Raw genomic sequence first — 15,417 nt, forward strand, 5'->3', positions numbered from 1 at the left:
GCTTAAATGTGGCTGGATAGTGTAATGGTTAAAGCGGACCCAAACGAAACATTTTTTTAATTCAAAATATTTAGTTGCACCACTCTGACACATACAAAGATAAATAAACACTCCTTCAAGCCTATGAGCATTTCAGTGCATGCTTTTCACCCTCCTCTTTTCATAACTAGGGTTATACAGGGGGCAGAGATTAGCAATTCCTCCTTTGTCGGACACCACCTACTCCATCAGTTTGCCGGATTCTTTCCCGGCAATATGAAAGGAAGGGAGGGGTTTCTCCAATAAATGTAAAATATTTTATATTTGTCATCATGCAGCTGAAAAAAGGCTGCTATGTATTATTATAATTTAGAAAATAGATTTTTTTTCTGAAATCTTGTATTTTTAATTTGGGTCCACTTTAAGGGCTCTGCCTATGACACAGGATTTGAATCTCGGCTCTGCCTGTTCAGTAAGCCAGCACCTATTCAGTAGGAGACATTGGGCCAGTCTCCCTAACACTGCTACTGCCTATAGAGCGCGTCCTAGTGGCTGCAGCTCTGCCGCTTTGAGTCCGCCAGCTGAAAAGCGCAATATAAACGATATTTTTTTTTTAATGGGCAGGCAAATTTTAAAACCTATAGTTTTTGGCCACAAAAGTGATGAAAAAGTTGTTTCAAGGTGCCTAACACCTGGACCGTGGCACGCCGGAGGGGGATCCATGGCAAAAGTCTCGCCAAAAATTATGTAGTTAACAGAGTTGTGTTTTAATCTCTAAAGGGCAGAAATCACAGTACATTCCTAAATTTGTGGAATCAAGTGCTTTAAAACATCCGGCGTGTGTGCACGTCCATCCAGTAGTGTAAGGGTTAGACACGGTGCACACTGACAAGACGAAATGCTGTGTTAAACGCACCACCAACAACCACAAACAGCTTTAATAATGAGGTCAGGTGAGCAAATCATTGTTTTTGCTAGTTGACACCTCCAGGACATGTATGTGAGTCCTCTTGGTGGCAGTCTTTGTGTAGTGGTGTATAGTGGCCGCCGTGCTTGTGCTCAGGTTAGTGGGAGTGCAGGCGATCACGGGTTTCCAGTCTCTATGGTCAGGCTGAGGTAGCTCATTGCCAGTTAAGTGACCAAAAAAAAAACACTGATTCTGCACTGAAGCCTCATACAGGGGGCAGTAGTGGATACTTGATGGGCGGGGTCCCGTCCCGTCCTGTGTCAGAGCGTCTCACTTCACGCTGACAAGTGTTGAGAGGACCCAAGGCTTGCTGAACCGCCGCTCCCCGCTGTTGATCAAAGTGTGGTAGAGCTAGGTGGGGGAAGACAGTGCTATGCAAAGCACTGGAAACCGGGAGAGCAGAGTGCCTACCATACTGTCGTCTGACTGGTGAGATCTACTGGCTGGCTATACGCTGTAGTGCTTATGTATGCCCTCGGTGACAGTGGAAGATTGCTGTGATGGGACTCTCTCTATCTGGCAGCTTACCATCAATTCATGTCCTAGTAATAGTTCGCATTATTCTCCTTCCCTCCCCCTCTGAAGAAAAATCCGGAGTAGTGTGGTACCGGTACCAGTGTGGGTGAGGTATGGGTAATGTGTGCTGGGTCATGTGTGAGGAGCGCTCCACACGTAGTTTTAAGTGGTTTTAAGTGGTTTTAGGCAATAGTGGATCTTTTTATGCAGATTTTTGATACTGAGTAAAGGTAAATTCTTGATTGGATAATTCCATGAGCAGGTACTCTATCTTCGGTATCCCTCTCCTCTCCTTCCAAAGCGGGGTGACGCCCGCGGAGCTTGCGGGACTGTCTTGAAGGGACCCCCTCTCACTTGCAGCTGCACTGTTCCAGCCTCCTTGGTCTACCCGGGCTAAGTATTTTTTCTTCTCCATGTTTTGGCACTTCTTTTCTCTCTATGCACTCCAGTACATAGGCTGCCTCTAGGTTATTGGTTTATACAGCAGCCTCCTTGCTTATTTTGCTTATTTTGCACATGATTCATGTTATCACTGATATTTTGCACATTATAGTATACATGCATTGATGTGTATGTGTTTACATGTATTACTTGCACTCTACTGAACCCGGGTTCAGCCTTGTGTGTGCTCTATTCAGATGCACACTGAGGCGTTAATTTGAGCATATATTGCCATTGTTGTGTGATTTATATGGTGGTTTCATAACCTTATTTTCATCACCTATATGGACATGATTGTTTGCAGCTGCTACCACATATGACCCTTAGGTCGGTTTTAATTGTTTTTATCTATGCTTTTGATACTCCAATATGTCAGATGTATTTGTAGTTATATATACTATTTTTGAATAAACTATGTTATACTTTTGAGTGGTGCTAGTCATATGGGCTTTCTTTCTCTGAATATTTTGATCAGGTACTCTATCTTGTTAAATAGTAGTGGATACTAGGTGCCAGTAGTGGTGGTGAAGGATTATTGGGTTATGGTTGGTGCACTACTAGGACCAGCAGACCTGTCTCCAACAGCTAACTTGTGCACTGGCCACAGAGCAGCAATACAATAGCAAGAAAAACAATGTACCAGCCCTAAGAAGGGCTTAGCTGTTCAGGACAATGTGGTAGCAGCAAGAATCAGCACTGAGGACACAGAACACAGGCCACCTACCGCTCTCCCGGTCAGTAGCACACTCTCCCTAATCTGCCTAGCACAGAAGCCAAACACAGACTACAAAATGGCTGCTGTGCTGTATTTCTGATAGGTATGTGTTGTCCAGGTGGGAGGGATTGGCTGCCATGTGTCTGCTGACTCTGGGTGAGGGGTCAAAGTTTGGCTCCATTAGAATGAATAAGGGGTGGGTCAAACAAGCCCTGTGTTTTCCAGCTTTCCTTGGGCTAGCCAATCAGAGGCTTTTTTTTTCTCCTCTAAGAGAAAGACTTTTGATTCAGTTAGTACCTAGAGGTGATAGTGCACTCTACCCTTCAATCCTAGTTAAAAAGCTTAAAGGGGAACTGAAGTAAGAGGTATACGGAGGCTGCCATATTTATTTCCTTTTAATCAATACCAGTTGGCAGCCCTGCTGGTCTATTTCTCTGCAGTAGTATCTGAATAACATCAGAAACAAGCATGCGCTAGTCTTGTCAGATCTTACTTTAACCACCCTGGCGTTCTGATTAAATCGCCAGGGTGGCTGCGGGAGGGTTTTTTTTAAATAAAAAAAAAACTATTTCATGCAGCCAACTGAAAGTTGGCTGCATGAAAGCCCACTAGAGGGCGCTCCGGAGGCGATCTTCCGATCGCCTCCGGCGCCCAGAATAAACAAGGAAGGCCGCAATGAGCGGCCTTCCTTGTTTTGCTTATATCGTCGCCATAGCGACGAGCGGAGTGACGTCATCGACGTCAGCCGACGTCCTGACGTCAGCCGCCTCCGATCCAGCCCTTAGCGCTGGCCGGAACTTTTTGTTCCGGCTACGCTGGGCTCAGGCGGCTGGGGGGACCCTCTTTCGCCGCTGCTCGCGGCGGATCGCCGCAGAGCGGCGGCGATCAGGCAGCACATGCGGCTGGCAAAGTGCCGGCTGCGTGTGCTGCTTTTTATTTCATTAAAATCGGCCCAGCAGGGCCTGAGCGGAAGCCGCTGGCGGTGTTGGACGAGCTGAGCTCGTCCAGACCGCTCAGCTGGTTAAAGTCTGAAACACCTGATCTGCTGCATGCTTGTTCAGGGGCTATGGCTAATAGTATTAGAGGCAGAGGATCAGCAGGGCTGCCAGGCAACTGGTATTGCTTAAAAGGAAATAAACATGGCAGCCTCCATGTACCTCTCTCTTCAGTGCCCCTTTAAGAAAAAACAAAGCTTTTCTTGATTCTTTTTTTTTATATATAGTTTTGGTTGGAATACATTTGAACGTATGTACAATAAGTACATTATGTAAATTTGAACTTATGAACTTATGTACAGAACTGGTAATGTTCTCTCTCTCTTTTTTTTTTTTTTAATCAAAAGCAAGATCTTCTGGTAAGCAAGAACACTGGTCTTCTTTATATATTCAAAACACCGTTCATCATTAACCCTTTGGGGACCGCCTGCCTAACCCCCCTTAAGGACCAGGCGTTTTTACATGGGGGGGTGGGGGGTCAGGCAGCCGGATCCCATCTTAGGGCTTGCTGGGCTGTGTGTCCCTGTGTTGCCAGGTGTCCCCCCTTTAGCTGGTAGCATTTACTCGCCTCCCAGGCTCCAGTGATGAGCCGCAGTAGACCCCTCTGCTCTGGCCGGCATCCCTGCACGTACTGACTCCCAGTTCCGGGTCGCGGCTTGATGATATCATCAAGCCAGGACTCGGCACTGACGTCAGAGAGCGAGCGGGGATTCCGGCCAGAGCGGAGGGGAGCGCCGATCGTCGTGGCAACATCAGGGAGGTGAGTGGATCCTTTTCTTCCCCCCCTACCGCCGCAGCTGTCGCAGTGATCACTATGATCCGCCGGCGATCATAATGGTCATGTGATCAGAAGCCACTGAGGGGAGATGTCAGCTGTCATATGACAGCTTAGTCTCCCCTCTCGGGTGCGCACAATCACGTCGGGAGTGGAAACGGCGAGCGGCGTAGATCCTACACCGCATCAGGCTAGAACAGCCACAAGCGCGGCGTAGGATCTCATAGAGGCGGTCCCGAAAAAGTGAAACAATTATTTTTTAATTATTTATCAATGATTATAATCACTACATTTTATTAGTGTTGAGAGGAAGCATTTGAGGGGCCTTTCACACTTAGGTGGTGCGGTGCGGCATTTTTACCACATCCACCGCAGGGCAGTGTTAGTCTACGGGGCCTTTCGCGGTGCAGCACGATGCAATGGAAATTAAGGCGCAATGCAACGGAAATTACATTTTCACCACATCCCCAATGTGAGGGCAAACCTACGTTGTCGTGCGGCTCTGTGGTCTCATGCAGCGGACTGGAAGTCATGTAAGTCTATGGTGACGTGTGGTTTGTTAAAATGCCCGCCGCAAGTTTTACACGTCGTGCATGCTTGGAAGCGTATTCTAGCAATACGCTTCCGCACATGTGATCGCTTTGGCCACAGGAAGTAAACATCACTTCCTGCTTGGCCGGCTGCCAGACGGGGATTACTAAGGTGGTGATCTCCGGAGACCTGTTTTGGGCGGTGTGGTGCGCCTCCGGGCCGCACCTCACCAATGCAGCCAATCCGGCTGAAACTGGCCTAAAGCAAGACATAAAGATCTTCCGATACTTACGGGCTCCTTGATCTGTAACACGAATAGTGGTTGTAGTGGTGGTTGTTGTAGTGGTGGTTGTAGTTGTAGTAGTAGTGGTGGTTTCAGCTGCAGTAGTAGCAGCTGTAGATGTAATTGGGGGAGGAATAGTAGTTGGAGCTACAGCTGTAGGAGGAGGAGCAGTAGTTTCTGCTGGAGCAGCTGTAGTAGGAGCAGTAGTTTCCGCTGGAGGGGCTGTAGGAGGAGTGATAGGAGCAACAGTTCTGGATGAAGATGTTACGCTAGCAGTAGTTTCGGTTGGAGCTGCTGTAGGAGGAGCAGTCGGAAAAACAGTTTTTGCCGTTTCAGATGCAGGAAGGGTCTCTTTTTGTGTAGTTTCAGTCAGTCTAGTTGTTTCTGTGACAGGAAGAGTCTCAGGTCTTGTCATGTCACTTACAGAAACTGTCTTGACCCCAGTTGTATAACTTTCGGGATGTGTTGCTGTTATTGTGCCAGTTAAAGGAAGTGTCTCCGGTCTTGTTTCAGTAACTGCAGAAGTGCCTGGTGTAGGTGTTCCTGTTACAGGTAGTGTTTCTGGTCTACTTGTGTATGGTCTACTTGATGTCTCTGGTCTTGTCACCTCACTTACAGGAGATGTCTCTGGTCTTGTCGCCTCAGTTACAGGGGATGTCTCTGGTCTGGTCGCCTCAGTTACAGGGGATGTCTCTGGTCTTGTCACCACACTTACAGGGGGTGTCTCTGGTCTTGTCACCTCAGTTACAGGAGATGTCTCTGGTCTTGTCACCTCAGTTACAGGGGATGTCTCTGGTCTTGTCACCTCAGTTACAGGAGATGTCTCTGGTCTTGTCACCTCAGTTACAAGGGATGTCTCTGGTCTTGTCACCTCAGTTACAGGGGATGTCTCTTGTCTTGTCACCTCAGTTACAGGGGATGTCTCTAGTCTTGTCACTTCAGTTACAGGGGATGTCTCTGGTCTTGTCACCTCAGTTACAGGGGATGTCTCTGGTCTTGTCACCTCACTTACAGGGGATGTCTCAAGGCTTGTCACCTCACTTACAGGGGATGTCTCCGGTATTGTCACCTCAGTTACAGGGGATGTCTCCGGTCTTGTCCCCTCAGTGACAGGGGATGTCTCTGGTCTTGTCACCTCAGTTACAGGGGGTGTTTCCGGTCTTGTCACCTCAGTTACAGGGGATGTCTCCGGTCTTGTCACCTCACTTACATGGGATGTCTCAAGGCTTGTCACCTCAGTTACAGGAGATGTCTCTGGTTTTGTCACCTCAGTTACAGGAGATGTCTCTGATCTTGTCACCTCAGTTACAGGGGATGTCTCTGGTTTTGTCACCTCAGTTACAGGGGATGTCGCTGGTATTGTCACCTCAGTTACAGGGGATGTCTCTGGTTTTGTCACCTCAGTGACAGGGGATGTCTCTGGTTTTGTCACCTCAGTGACAGGGGATGTCTCTGATCTTGTCACCTCAGTTACAGGGGATGTCTCTGGTTTTGTCACCTCAGTTACAGGGGATGTCGCTGGTATTGTCACCTCAGTTACAGGGGATGTCTCTGGTTTTGTCACCTCAGTGACAGGGGATGTCTCTGGTTTTGTCACCTCAGTGACAGGGGATGTCTCTGGTCTTGTCACCTCAGTTACAGGGGATGTCTCTGATCTTGTCACCTCAGTTACAGGGGATGTCTCTGGTCTTGTCACCTCAGTTACAGGGGATGTCTCTGGTTTTGTCACCTCAGTTACAGGGGATGTCGCTGGTATTGTCACCTCAGTTACAGGGGATGTCTCTGGTCTTGTCACCTCAGTTACAGGGGATGTCTCTGGTCTTGTCACCTCAGTTACAGGAGATGTCTCTGGTTTTGTCACCTCAGTTACAGGAGTTGTCTCTGATCTTGTCACCTCAGTGGCAGGGGATGTCTCTGGTCTTGTCACCTCAGTGACAGGGGATGTCTCTGGTCTTGTCACCTCAGTTACAGGGGATGTTTCCGGTTTTGTCACCTCAGTTACAAGGGATGTCTCTGGTCTTGTCACCTCAGTTACAGGGGTTGTCTCTGGTTTTGTCACTTCACTTACAGGGGATGTCTCCGGTATTGTCACCTCAGTTATAGGGGATGTTTCCGGTCTTGTCACCTCAGTTACAGGGGATGTCTCTGGTCTTGTCACCTCAGTTACAGGGGATGTCTCTGGTCTTGTCACCTCAGTTACAGGGGGTGTCTCTGGTCTTGTCACCTCACTTACAGGGGATGTCTCAAGGCGTGTCACCTCAGTGACAGGGGATGTTTCTGGTTTTGTCACCTCAGTTACAGGGGATGTCTCTGGTCTGGTCACCTCAGTTACAGGGGATGTCTCTGGTCTTGTCACCTCAGTTACAGGGGATGTCTCTGGTCTTGTCACCTCAGTTACAGGGGGTGTCTCTGGTCTTGTCACCTCAGTTACAGGGGATGTCTCTTGTCTTGTCACCTCAGTTACAGGGGATGTTTCCGGTCTTGTCACCTCAGTAACAGGAGATGTCTCCGGTCTTGTCACCTCACTTACAGGAGATGTATCTGGTCTTGTCACCTCAGTTACAGGGGGTGTCTCTGGTCTTGTCACCTCACTTACAGGGGATGTCTCTGGTCTTGTCACCTCAGTGACAGGGGATGTCTCTGGTCTTGTCACCTCAGTTACAGGGGATGTTTCCGGTCTTGTCACCTCAGTAACAGGAGATGTCTCCGGTCTTGTCACCTCACTTACAGGGGATGTCTCTGGTCTTGTCACCTCAGTTACAGGGGGTGTCTCTGGTCTTGTCACCTCACTTACAGGGGATGTCTCTGGTCTTGTCACCTCAGTGACAGGGGATGTCTCTGGTTTTGTCACCTCACTTACAGGGGATGTCTCTGGTCTTGTCACCTCAGTGACAGGGGATGTCTCTGGTTTTGTCACCTCAGTTACAGGGGATGTCTCTGGTCTGGTCACCTCAGTTACAGGGGATGTCTCTGGTCTTGTCACCTCACTTACAGGGGATGTCTCTGGTCTTGTCACATCAGTTACAGGAGATGTCTCCGGTCTTGTCACCTCAGTTACAGGAGATGTCTCTGGTCTTGTCACCTCAGTTACAGGGGATGTTTCCGGTCTTGTCACCTCAGTTACAGGGGATGTCTCCGGTCTTGTCACCTCAGTTACAGGAGATGTCTCTGGTCTTGTCACCTCACTTACAGGGGGTGTCTCTGGTCTTGTCACCTCAGTTATAGGGGATGTCTCTGGTATTGTCACCTCAGTTACAGGGGATGTCTCTGGTTTTGTCACCTCACTTACATGGGATGTCTCTAGTCTTGTCACCTCAGTTACAGGGGATGTCTCCGGTCTTGTCACCTCAGTTACAGGGAATGTCTCTGGTCTTGTCCCTTCAGTTACAGGGGATGTCTCTGGCTTTGTCACCTCAGTGACAGGGGATGTCTCTGGTCTTGTCACTTCAGTAACAGGGGATGTCTCTGGTCCTGTCACATCGCTTACAGGTGATGTCTCTGGTCTTGTCACCTCACTTACAGGGGATGTCTCAAGGCTTGTCACCTCAGTTACAGGGGATGTCTCTGGTTTTGTCACCTCAGTTACAGGTGATGTTTCCGGTCTTGTCACCTCAGTTACAAGGGATGTCTCCGGTCTTGTCACCTCAGTTACAAGGGATGTCTCTGGTCTTGTCACCTCAGTTACAGGAGATGTCTCTGGTCTTGTCACCTCACTTACAGGGGGTGTCTCTGGTTCAGGGGGTGTCTCTGTGTCAGTGACTGGACTTGTCTCTGTTCCAGTGACATCAGTTACAGGCAGTGTCGCTGGTCCAGTCACATCAGTAATAGGAGAGGTTTCTGTTAAAGGTGTTTCGGTAACTGGAAGTGTCTCTGTCCCAGGGGTATCAGTTACAGGAAGTGTCACTGTCCCAGTAGCATCAGAACCCAAAACATCTGTTGTTCGAGAATCAGAGCCGGTTACACCTGTTGTTGGTGATTCCGAACCTGTTGCATCAGTTGTTAGTGAAACAGAACTTGTTGCATCTGTTGTTGGAGACTCAGAACCTGTTACATCTATTGTTGTAGAGTCGGAACCTGTTACATCTGTTGTTGGTGAGTCAGAAATTGATATTTCTGTTGTTTGTGACACAGAACTTGGTGCATCTGTTGTTGGAGACTCGGAGCCAGTTACATCGGTTGTTGGAAGGTCTGACACTGTTACATCTGTTGCTGTAGAGTCAGAGACTGTTACATCTGTGGCTGTAGAGTCAGAGACAGTTACATCTGTTGCTGTAGAGTCAGAGACTGTTACATCTGTTGCTGTAGAGTCAGAGACTGTTACATATGTTGCTGTAGAGTCAGATACTGTTACATCTGTTGCTGTAGAGTCAGAAGCTGTTACATCTGTTGCTGTAGAGTCAGAAGCTGTTACATCTGTTGCTGTAGAGTCAGAGACTGTTACATCTGTTGCTGTAGAGTCAGAGTCTGTTACATCTGTTGCTAGAGTGACAGAGACTGTTACATCTGTTGCTGTAGAGTCAGAGATTGTTACATCTGTTTCCGTAGAGTCAGATACTGTTACATCTGTTGCTGTAGAGTCAGAAGCTGTTACATCTGTTGCTGTAGAGTCAGAGACTGTTACATCTGTTGCTGTAGAGTCGGAGACTGTTACATCTGTTGCTGTAGAGTCAGAGACTGTTGCATCTGTTGCTGTAGAGTCAGAGACTATTACATCTGTTGCTGTAGAGTCGGAGACCGTTACATCTGTTGTTGCAGCCTCAGAAGCTGTTTCATATGTTGCTGTAGAGTCAGAGACTGTTACATCTGTTGCTGTAGAGTCGGAGACAGTTGCATCTGTTGCTGTAGAGTCAGAGACTGTTTCATCTGTTGCTGTAGAGTCAGAGACTGTTACATCTGTTGCTGTAGAGTCTGAGACAGTTACATCTGTTGCTGTAGAGTCGGAACCTGTTACATCTGTTGCTGTAGAGTCAGAGACTGTTACATCTGTTGCTGTAGAGTCAGAGACTGTTACATCTGTTGCTGTAGAGTCAGAAGCTGTTACATCTGTAGCTGTAGAGTCAGAGACTGTTACATCTGTTGCTGTAGAGTCAGAGACTGTTACATCTGTTGCTGTAGAGTCAGAAGCTGTTACATCTGTTGCTGTAGAGTCTGAGACTGTTACATCTGTTGCTGTAGAGTCAGAAGCTGTTACATCTGTTGCTGTAGAGTCAGAGACTGTTACATCTGTTGCTGTAGAGTCAGAAGCTGTTACATCTGTTGCTGTAGAGTCTGAGACTGTTACATCTGTTGCTGTAGAGTCAGAAGCTGTTACATCTGTTGCTGTAGAGTCTGAGACTGGTACATCTGTTGCTGTAGAGTCTGAGACTGTTACATCTGTTGCTGTTGAGTCAGAAGCTGTTAGATCTGTTGCTGTAGAGTCGGAGACTGGTACATCTGTAGCTGTAGAGTCAGAGACTGTTACATCTGTTGCTGTAAAGTCAGAGACTGTTACATCTGTTGCTGTAAAGTCAGAGACTGTTACATCTGTTTTTGTAGAGTCTGAGACTGTTACATCTGTTTCTGTAGAGTCGGAGACTGTTACATCTGTTGTTGTAGAGTCAGAGACTGTTACATCTGTTGCTGTAGAGTCAGAGACAGTTACATCTGTTGCTGTAGAGTCGGAGACTGGTACATCTGTTGCTGTAGAGTCAGAAGCTGTTACATCTGTTGCTGTAGAGTCGGAGACTGTTACATCTGTTGCTGTAGAGTCAGAGACTGTTACATCTGTTGCAGCAGAGTCAGAGACTGTTACATCTGTTGCTGTAGAGTCAGATACTGTTACATCTGTTGCTGTAGAGTCGGAGACTGTTACATCTGTTGCTGTAGAGTCGGAGACTGTTACATCTGTTGCTGTAGAGTCAGAATCTGTTACATCTGTTGCTGTAGAGTCAGAGACTGTTACATCTGTTGCTGTAGAGTCAGAGACTGTTACATCTGTTGCTGTAGAGTCAGAGACTGTTACATCTGTTGCTGTAGAGTCGGAACCTGTTACATCTGTTGCTGTAGAGTCTGAACCTGTTACATCTGTTGCTGTAGAGTCAGTGACTGTTGCATCTGTTGCTGTAAAGTCAGAGACTGTTACATCTGTTGCTGTAGCGTCAGAGACTATTACATCTGTTGCTGTAGAGTCAGAGACTGTTACATCTGTTGCTGTAGAGTCAGAGACTGTTACATCTGTTGCTGTAAAGTCAGAGACTGTTACATCTGTTGCTGTAGAGTCGGAACCTGTTACATCTGTTGCTGTAGAGTCGGAACCTGTTACATCTGTTGCTGTAGAGTCGGAACCTGTTACATCTGTTGCTGTAGAGTCGGAACCTGTTACATCTGTTGCTGTAGAGTCGGAACCTGTTACATCTGTTGCTGTAGAGTCGGAACCTGTTACATCTGTTGCTGTAGAGTCGGAACCTGTTACATCTGTTGCTGTAGAGTCGGAACCTGTTACATCTGTTGCTGTAGAGTCGGAACCTGTTACATCTGTTGCTGTAGAGTCGGAACCTGTTACATCTGTCGCTGTAGAGTCGGAGACTGTTAAATCTGTTGCTGTAGAGTCAGAGACAGTTACATCTGTTGCTGTAGAGTCGGAACCTGTTACATCTGTTGCTGTAGAGTCGGAACCTGTTACATCTGTTGCTGTAGAGTCAGAACCTGTTACATCTGTTACTGTAGAGTCAGAGACTGTTACATCTGTTGCTGTAGAGTCGGAACCTGTTACATCTGTTGCTGTAGAGTCGGAACCTGTTACATCTGTTGCTGTAGAGTCGGAACCTGTTACATCTGTTGCTGTAGAGTCAGAAGCTGTTACATCTGTTGCTGTAGAGTCGGAACCTGTTACATCTGTTGCTGTAGAGTCGGAACCTGTTACATCTGTTGCTGTAGAGTCAGAAGCTGTTACATCTGTTGCTGTAGAGTCAGAACCTGTTACATCTGTTGCTGTAGAGTCGGAACCTGTTACATCTGTTGCTGTAGAGTCGGAACCTGTTACATCTGTTGCTGTAGAGTCGGAACCTGTTACATCTGTTGCTGTGAAAATTAAACAGAAAAGAGTAAATGTTTACAATGGGTTCCATAACATTTGTGAAGCTTGAGTTGCTATTTTGCTTGAAAGGTTTTTTTTTTGTTTGTTTTTTAAAGATACAGGAGTTTTGCTTTCTTGGGGAAGGTGTAGATAAGATTATGCCATTACACATGCATTTCTGTGGTGCAATCCATAGCCAGATCATCCACAAGGCAACTGAGGGTCTACTGGGTGTGCAGGGGGCTACATGTCATTTCCTGTGAGTCCCGATGCCCCCACAATTAACAATCAAGGTCAGTTGACATAATGGATAGTACTATTATTTAGGAGAATAAGTGTAAGGCCCCATTTACACTTAATCAGTTGCTCGCCTCTCAGTTATAACTGCAAGGACAGGACAACTGATTTTCAAAGTAATATCCATGTTTTCCTATGGCACCTTTCACACTTAGCATGTTTTAACTAAAATCTTCGCTATAGAGAAGAAAAAAAACGCATACAAACTGATTAAGTGTAAACGGGGCCTTAGGTATCATTTTAATTAGGGATATTAGAAGTAGGAATTAGGAACTGAATAGGGGAGGTTAAAGAAAATCTGTAACGAAAAAACGTCCCCTGGGGGGTACTCACCTCGGGTGGGGGAAGCCTCCGGATCCTATTGAGGCTTCCCCCGTTCTCCTCGGTCCCACAGTGGTGGCGAAAATCCTCTCGGAGCGGCGGCGATGTAAATATTTACCTCCGTGGCTCCAGCGCAGGCACAGTATCTGCTATTCCCACATAGATAGGCGGAAATAGTCGATCTCAGTCGGGCCGCTCTACTGTGCAAGGGGAAAGCCTCCTGTGCCTGCGCAGTGGAGCGGACCCGACGGAGATCGGCTATTTCCGCCTATCTCCGTCAGAAGAGCCGAAACCGTGCCCCCGCCGGAGCCCGGAAAGGTAGATATTGAACAAGCTGTCGGATTTGTTGCGCCGGCTTTGAAGGGCTGTAGCGAGACCCCTGTGGGACAGAGGAGGACGGGGGAAGCCTCATTAGGATCCTGAGGCTTCCCCCTCCAGAGGTGAGTACCCCCCAGGGGACGTTTTTCTCGTTATAGTGTCTCTTTAAGGGAGCGTGGGGGGTATGTTAGACTAGGCATTACAAGTTTAGAGGGCAGAAGTGCTCAAACTAATTACACCAAATCTACATGTGTGCTAACTGCCCTTATGTGTGCAAGCATTCAGATGTGGTTAATAATGGTGGTACTACAACTATAACCAATCACCATTATAGAGAAGTGACATACTACTTCTCTGCTACATCAGAGTTCCATTAAGCCACTGCTAGTGAAAGGTTTACTTTAACCCTGAAGGCTCACTTGTCATCAACCAGGCTACCATCACCATCAGATGCAAGTAGACCGCAGCTTTGAGTTTTAACTAAACAGTTGGCTTTAATAGTTAATTGGAATACACAAGGATTCTCTTGTCAGAATAAATAACTATAATGGGACAATTGTACAGACTTGGGTTACTGTAAAGAACATTATTAAACATGTGTATATATCTTTAATTAAGTAGTTAATATTCCAGGATTTATATTCTATGTCTTAAAATGTCCTCTGCTGTGCTCATGGACAAAGAATCTATGTTCTGAATTTAAAGCCACCATCCACTGCCGCACATGTGCACTCCTGCATATGCATGTGCTTGTTTAACCACTTGAGGACCCAGCCTTTACCCCCCCTTAAGGACCAGCGCTGTTTTGTATGATCTGTGCTGGGTGGGCTCTGCAGCCCCCAGCACAGATCAGGTGGCATGCTGAGCGATCGGATCGCCCCCCTTTTTTCCCCCCTATGGGGATGATGTGCAGGGGGGATCTGATCGTTCCTGCCTGCCTGGGTGTTGCGGGGGGGCACCTCAAAGCCCCCCTCCTTAGCGAAATTCCCCCCTCCCTCTGCTACCTGTCCCCCCTGGTGATCCGGGCTGAACAGGACGCTATCAGTCCTGTGCAGCCTGTGACAGGATGTCCCCTGTTACATGGCGGCGATCCCCGGCCGCTGATTGGCCGGGGATCGTCAATCTGCCTTACGGCGCTGCTGCGCAGCAGCGCCGTTCAATGCAAACAAAGGAGACATACGTCTCCTGCGTTTACATTTAGTCTGCGAGCCGCGATCAGCGGTTTGCAGGCTATTCACGGAGACCCGCTCCGTGATCTAACAGGAAACCGCCGCTCGCGCAAGCGGCCTTTCCTGATTAATTAGGGAGGCACCTGGCGACGCAGATGTGCGTTGCTGGTCCTCCAGCTACCACTTTGCCACCGCACGGTATAAGTGTGCGGTCGGCAAGTGGTTAAAAGTAAGTAATTGTTACTACAGCAGCAATCATCTATTAAAGTTAGGTGGAAAAAGAGTTAAAGTGACATAATCACATCAAAAAAACAAAACCCTGTACATGCCTTTACCTGTTAATACACCTTTAATAATTGCCACTTGTAATGATTACTTGCAATGGCGGGGCGACAGTTATGGGCCCCAATGCTATACAAATACATCACTCTGCCGAAAGATGCATCTGTACAGTACTGGGAACTCTGTACTGTTGCCCTTGCAGTTGCATCCAATGAATCACTGCAGACACGCAGGCTGGGATGCTTACAGGCTTACTAATATAATAAATGGGAAAGTTCGGATGTTTGGATGTTTGGATGTTTGTTACTCGATCACGCAAAAAATGGCTGAACGGATTTGAATGAAATTTGGCACACACATACGGTAGTACGTTACCTGGAATAACATATACTGTAGGATACTTTTTTCCCCATAACCAAAAAGTGGGCAGAGGCAAATACAAATTTCACAGGGAGAATGTAAACTGCAGCCATTCTTACACTATTAATGGCAGGGTCAGGGCTGGGCCGAGGCAGAGGTGAGAGAGGCTCCAGCCTCAGGGCACAGTGTAGGAGGGGCACAAAACTCACTCAGCTATCATTCCCCTATTGTATTGGAAGCAGAGAGAAATAAGAAAAGGCTATGCATGGCAGTGACTGCAAGCCGGATAACTAGAGATTAAGGGGTTGGGAGATTAAGGTCATAGTCTAATAGCAATCAGTGTGTGACAGCTGGAGTGGGAGGGATGGAGGGGCGCACTTTGATGTCTCAGCCTTGGGTGCTGTTGGACCTTGT

The 15,417-nt window shown here is 47.4% G+C and overlaps 3 protein-coding genes across 3 annotated transcripts in view; 1 reads left to right on the plus strand and 2 right to left on the minus strand.

Annotated features, from left to right (window-relative positions):
* Positions 1 to 1,877, minus strand: part of LOC137562086 (mucin-17-like) — a 51,755-nt gene extending 49,878 nt beyond the window's left edge. The window contains exon 1 of the mRNA XM_068273423.1: positions 1,817 to 1,877. Coding sequence (XP_068129524.1) covers positions 1,817 to 1,877 — 61 coding nt within the window. The remainder of the gene's footprint in view (positions 1 to 1,816) is intronic.
* Positions 1,878 to 4,824: 2,947 nt separating this feature from the next.
* On the plus strand, positions 4,825 to 9,417 carry LOC137562087 (mucin-19-like). The gene is made up of 3 exons (XM_068273424.1): positions 4,825 to 4,921; positions 5,686 to 9,290; positions 9,334 to 9,417. Exons 1-3 carry the CDS (start codon positions 4,825 to 4,827, stop codon positions 9,415 to 9,417), a joined length of 3,786 nt encoding a protein of 1,261 aa, XP_068129525.1.
* A 12-nt stretch (positions 9,418 to 9,429) lies between these two features.
* Positions 9,430 to 15,417, minus strand: part of LOC137562088 (serine-rich adhesin for platelets-like) — a 61,298-nt gene continuing 55,310 nt past the window's right edge. Inside the window, exons 9-10 of the mRNA XM_068273425.1 lie at positions 9,494 to 12,261; positions 9,430 to 9,441 (exon numbers count right to left, since the gene is read on the minus strand). Of these exons, the coding sequence (XP_068129526.1) occupies positions 9,430 to 9,441; positions 9,494 to 12,261 (2,780 nt within the window). The remainder of the gene's footprint in view (positions 9,442 to 9,493; positions 12,262 to 15,417) is intronic.

The sequence above is a fragment of the Hyperolius riggenbachi genome, chromosome 3 (genome assembly GCF_040937935.1).
Source record: "Hyperolius riggenbachi isolate aHypRig1 chromosome 3, aHypRig1.pri, whole genome shotgun sequence".
Classification (NCBI taxonomy): domain Eukaryota; kingdom Metazoa; phylum Chordata; class Amphibia; order Anura; family Hyperoliidae; genus Hyperolius; species Hyperolius riggenbachi.

What these genes read in the sequence shown, in the direction of transcription:
- LOC137562087 (XM_068273424.1), top strand. Translation starts at nt 4,825, where the DNA reads ATGCAACGGAAATTACATTTTCACCACATCCCCAATGTGAGGGCAAAC. An exon ending in TGCAGCGGACTGGAAGTCAT is followed by an intron (nt 4,922 to 5,685) that starts GTAAGTCTATGG and finishes TTATTGTGCCAG; the next exon opens with TTAAAGGAAGTGTCTCCGGT. An exon ending in CGGAACCTGTTACATCTGTT is followed by an intron (nt 9,291 to 9,333) that starts GTTGGTGAGTCA and finishes TTTGTGACACAG; the next exon opens with AACTTGGTGCATCTGTTGTT.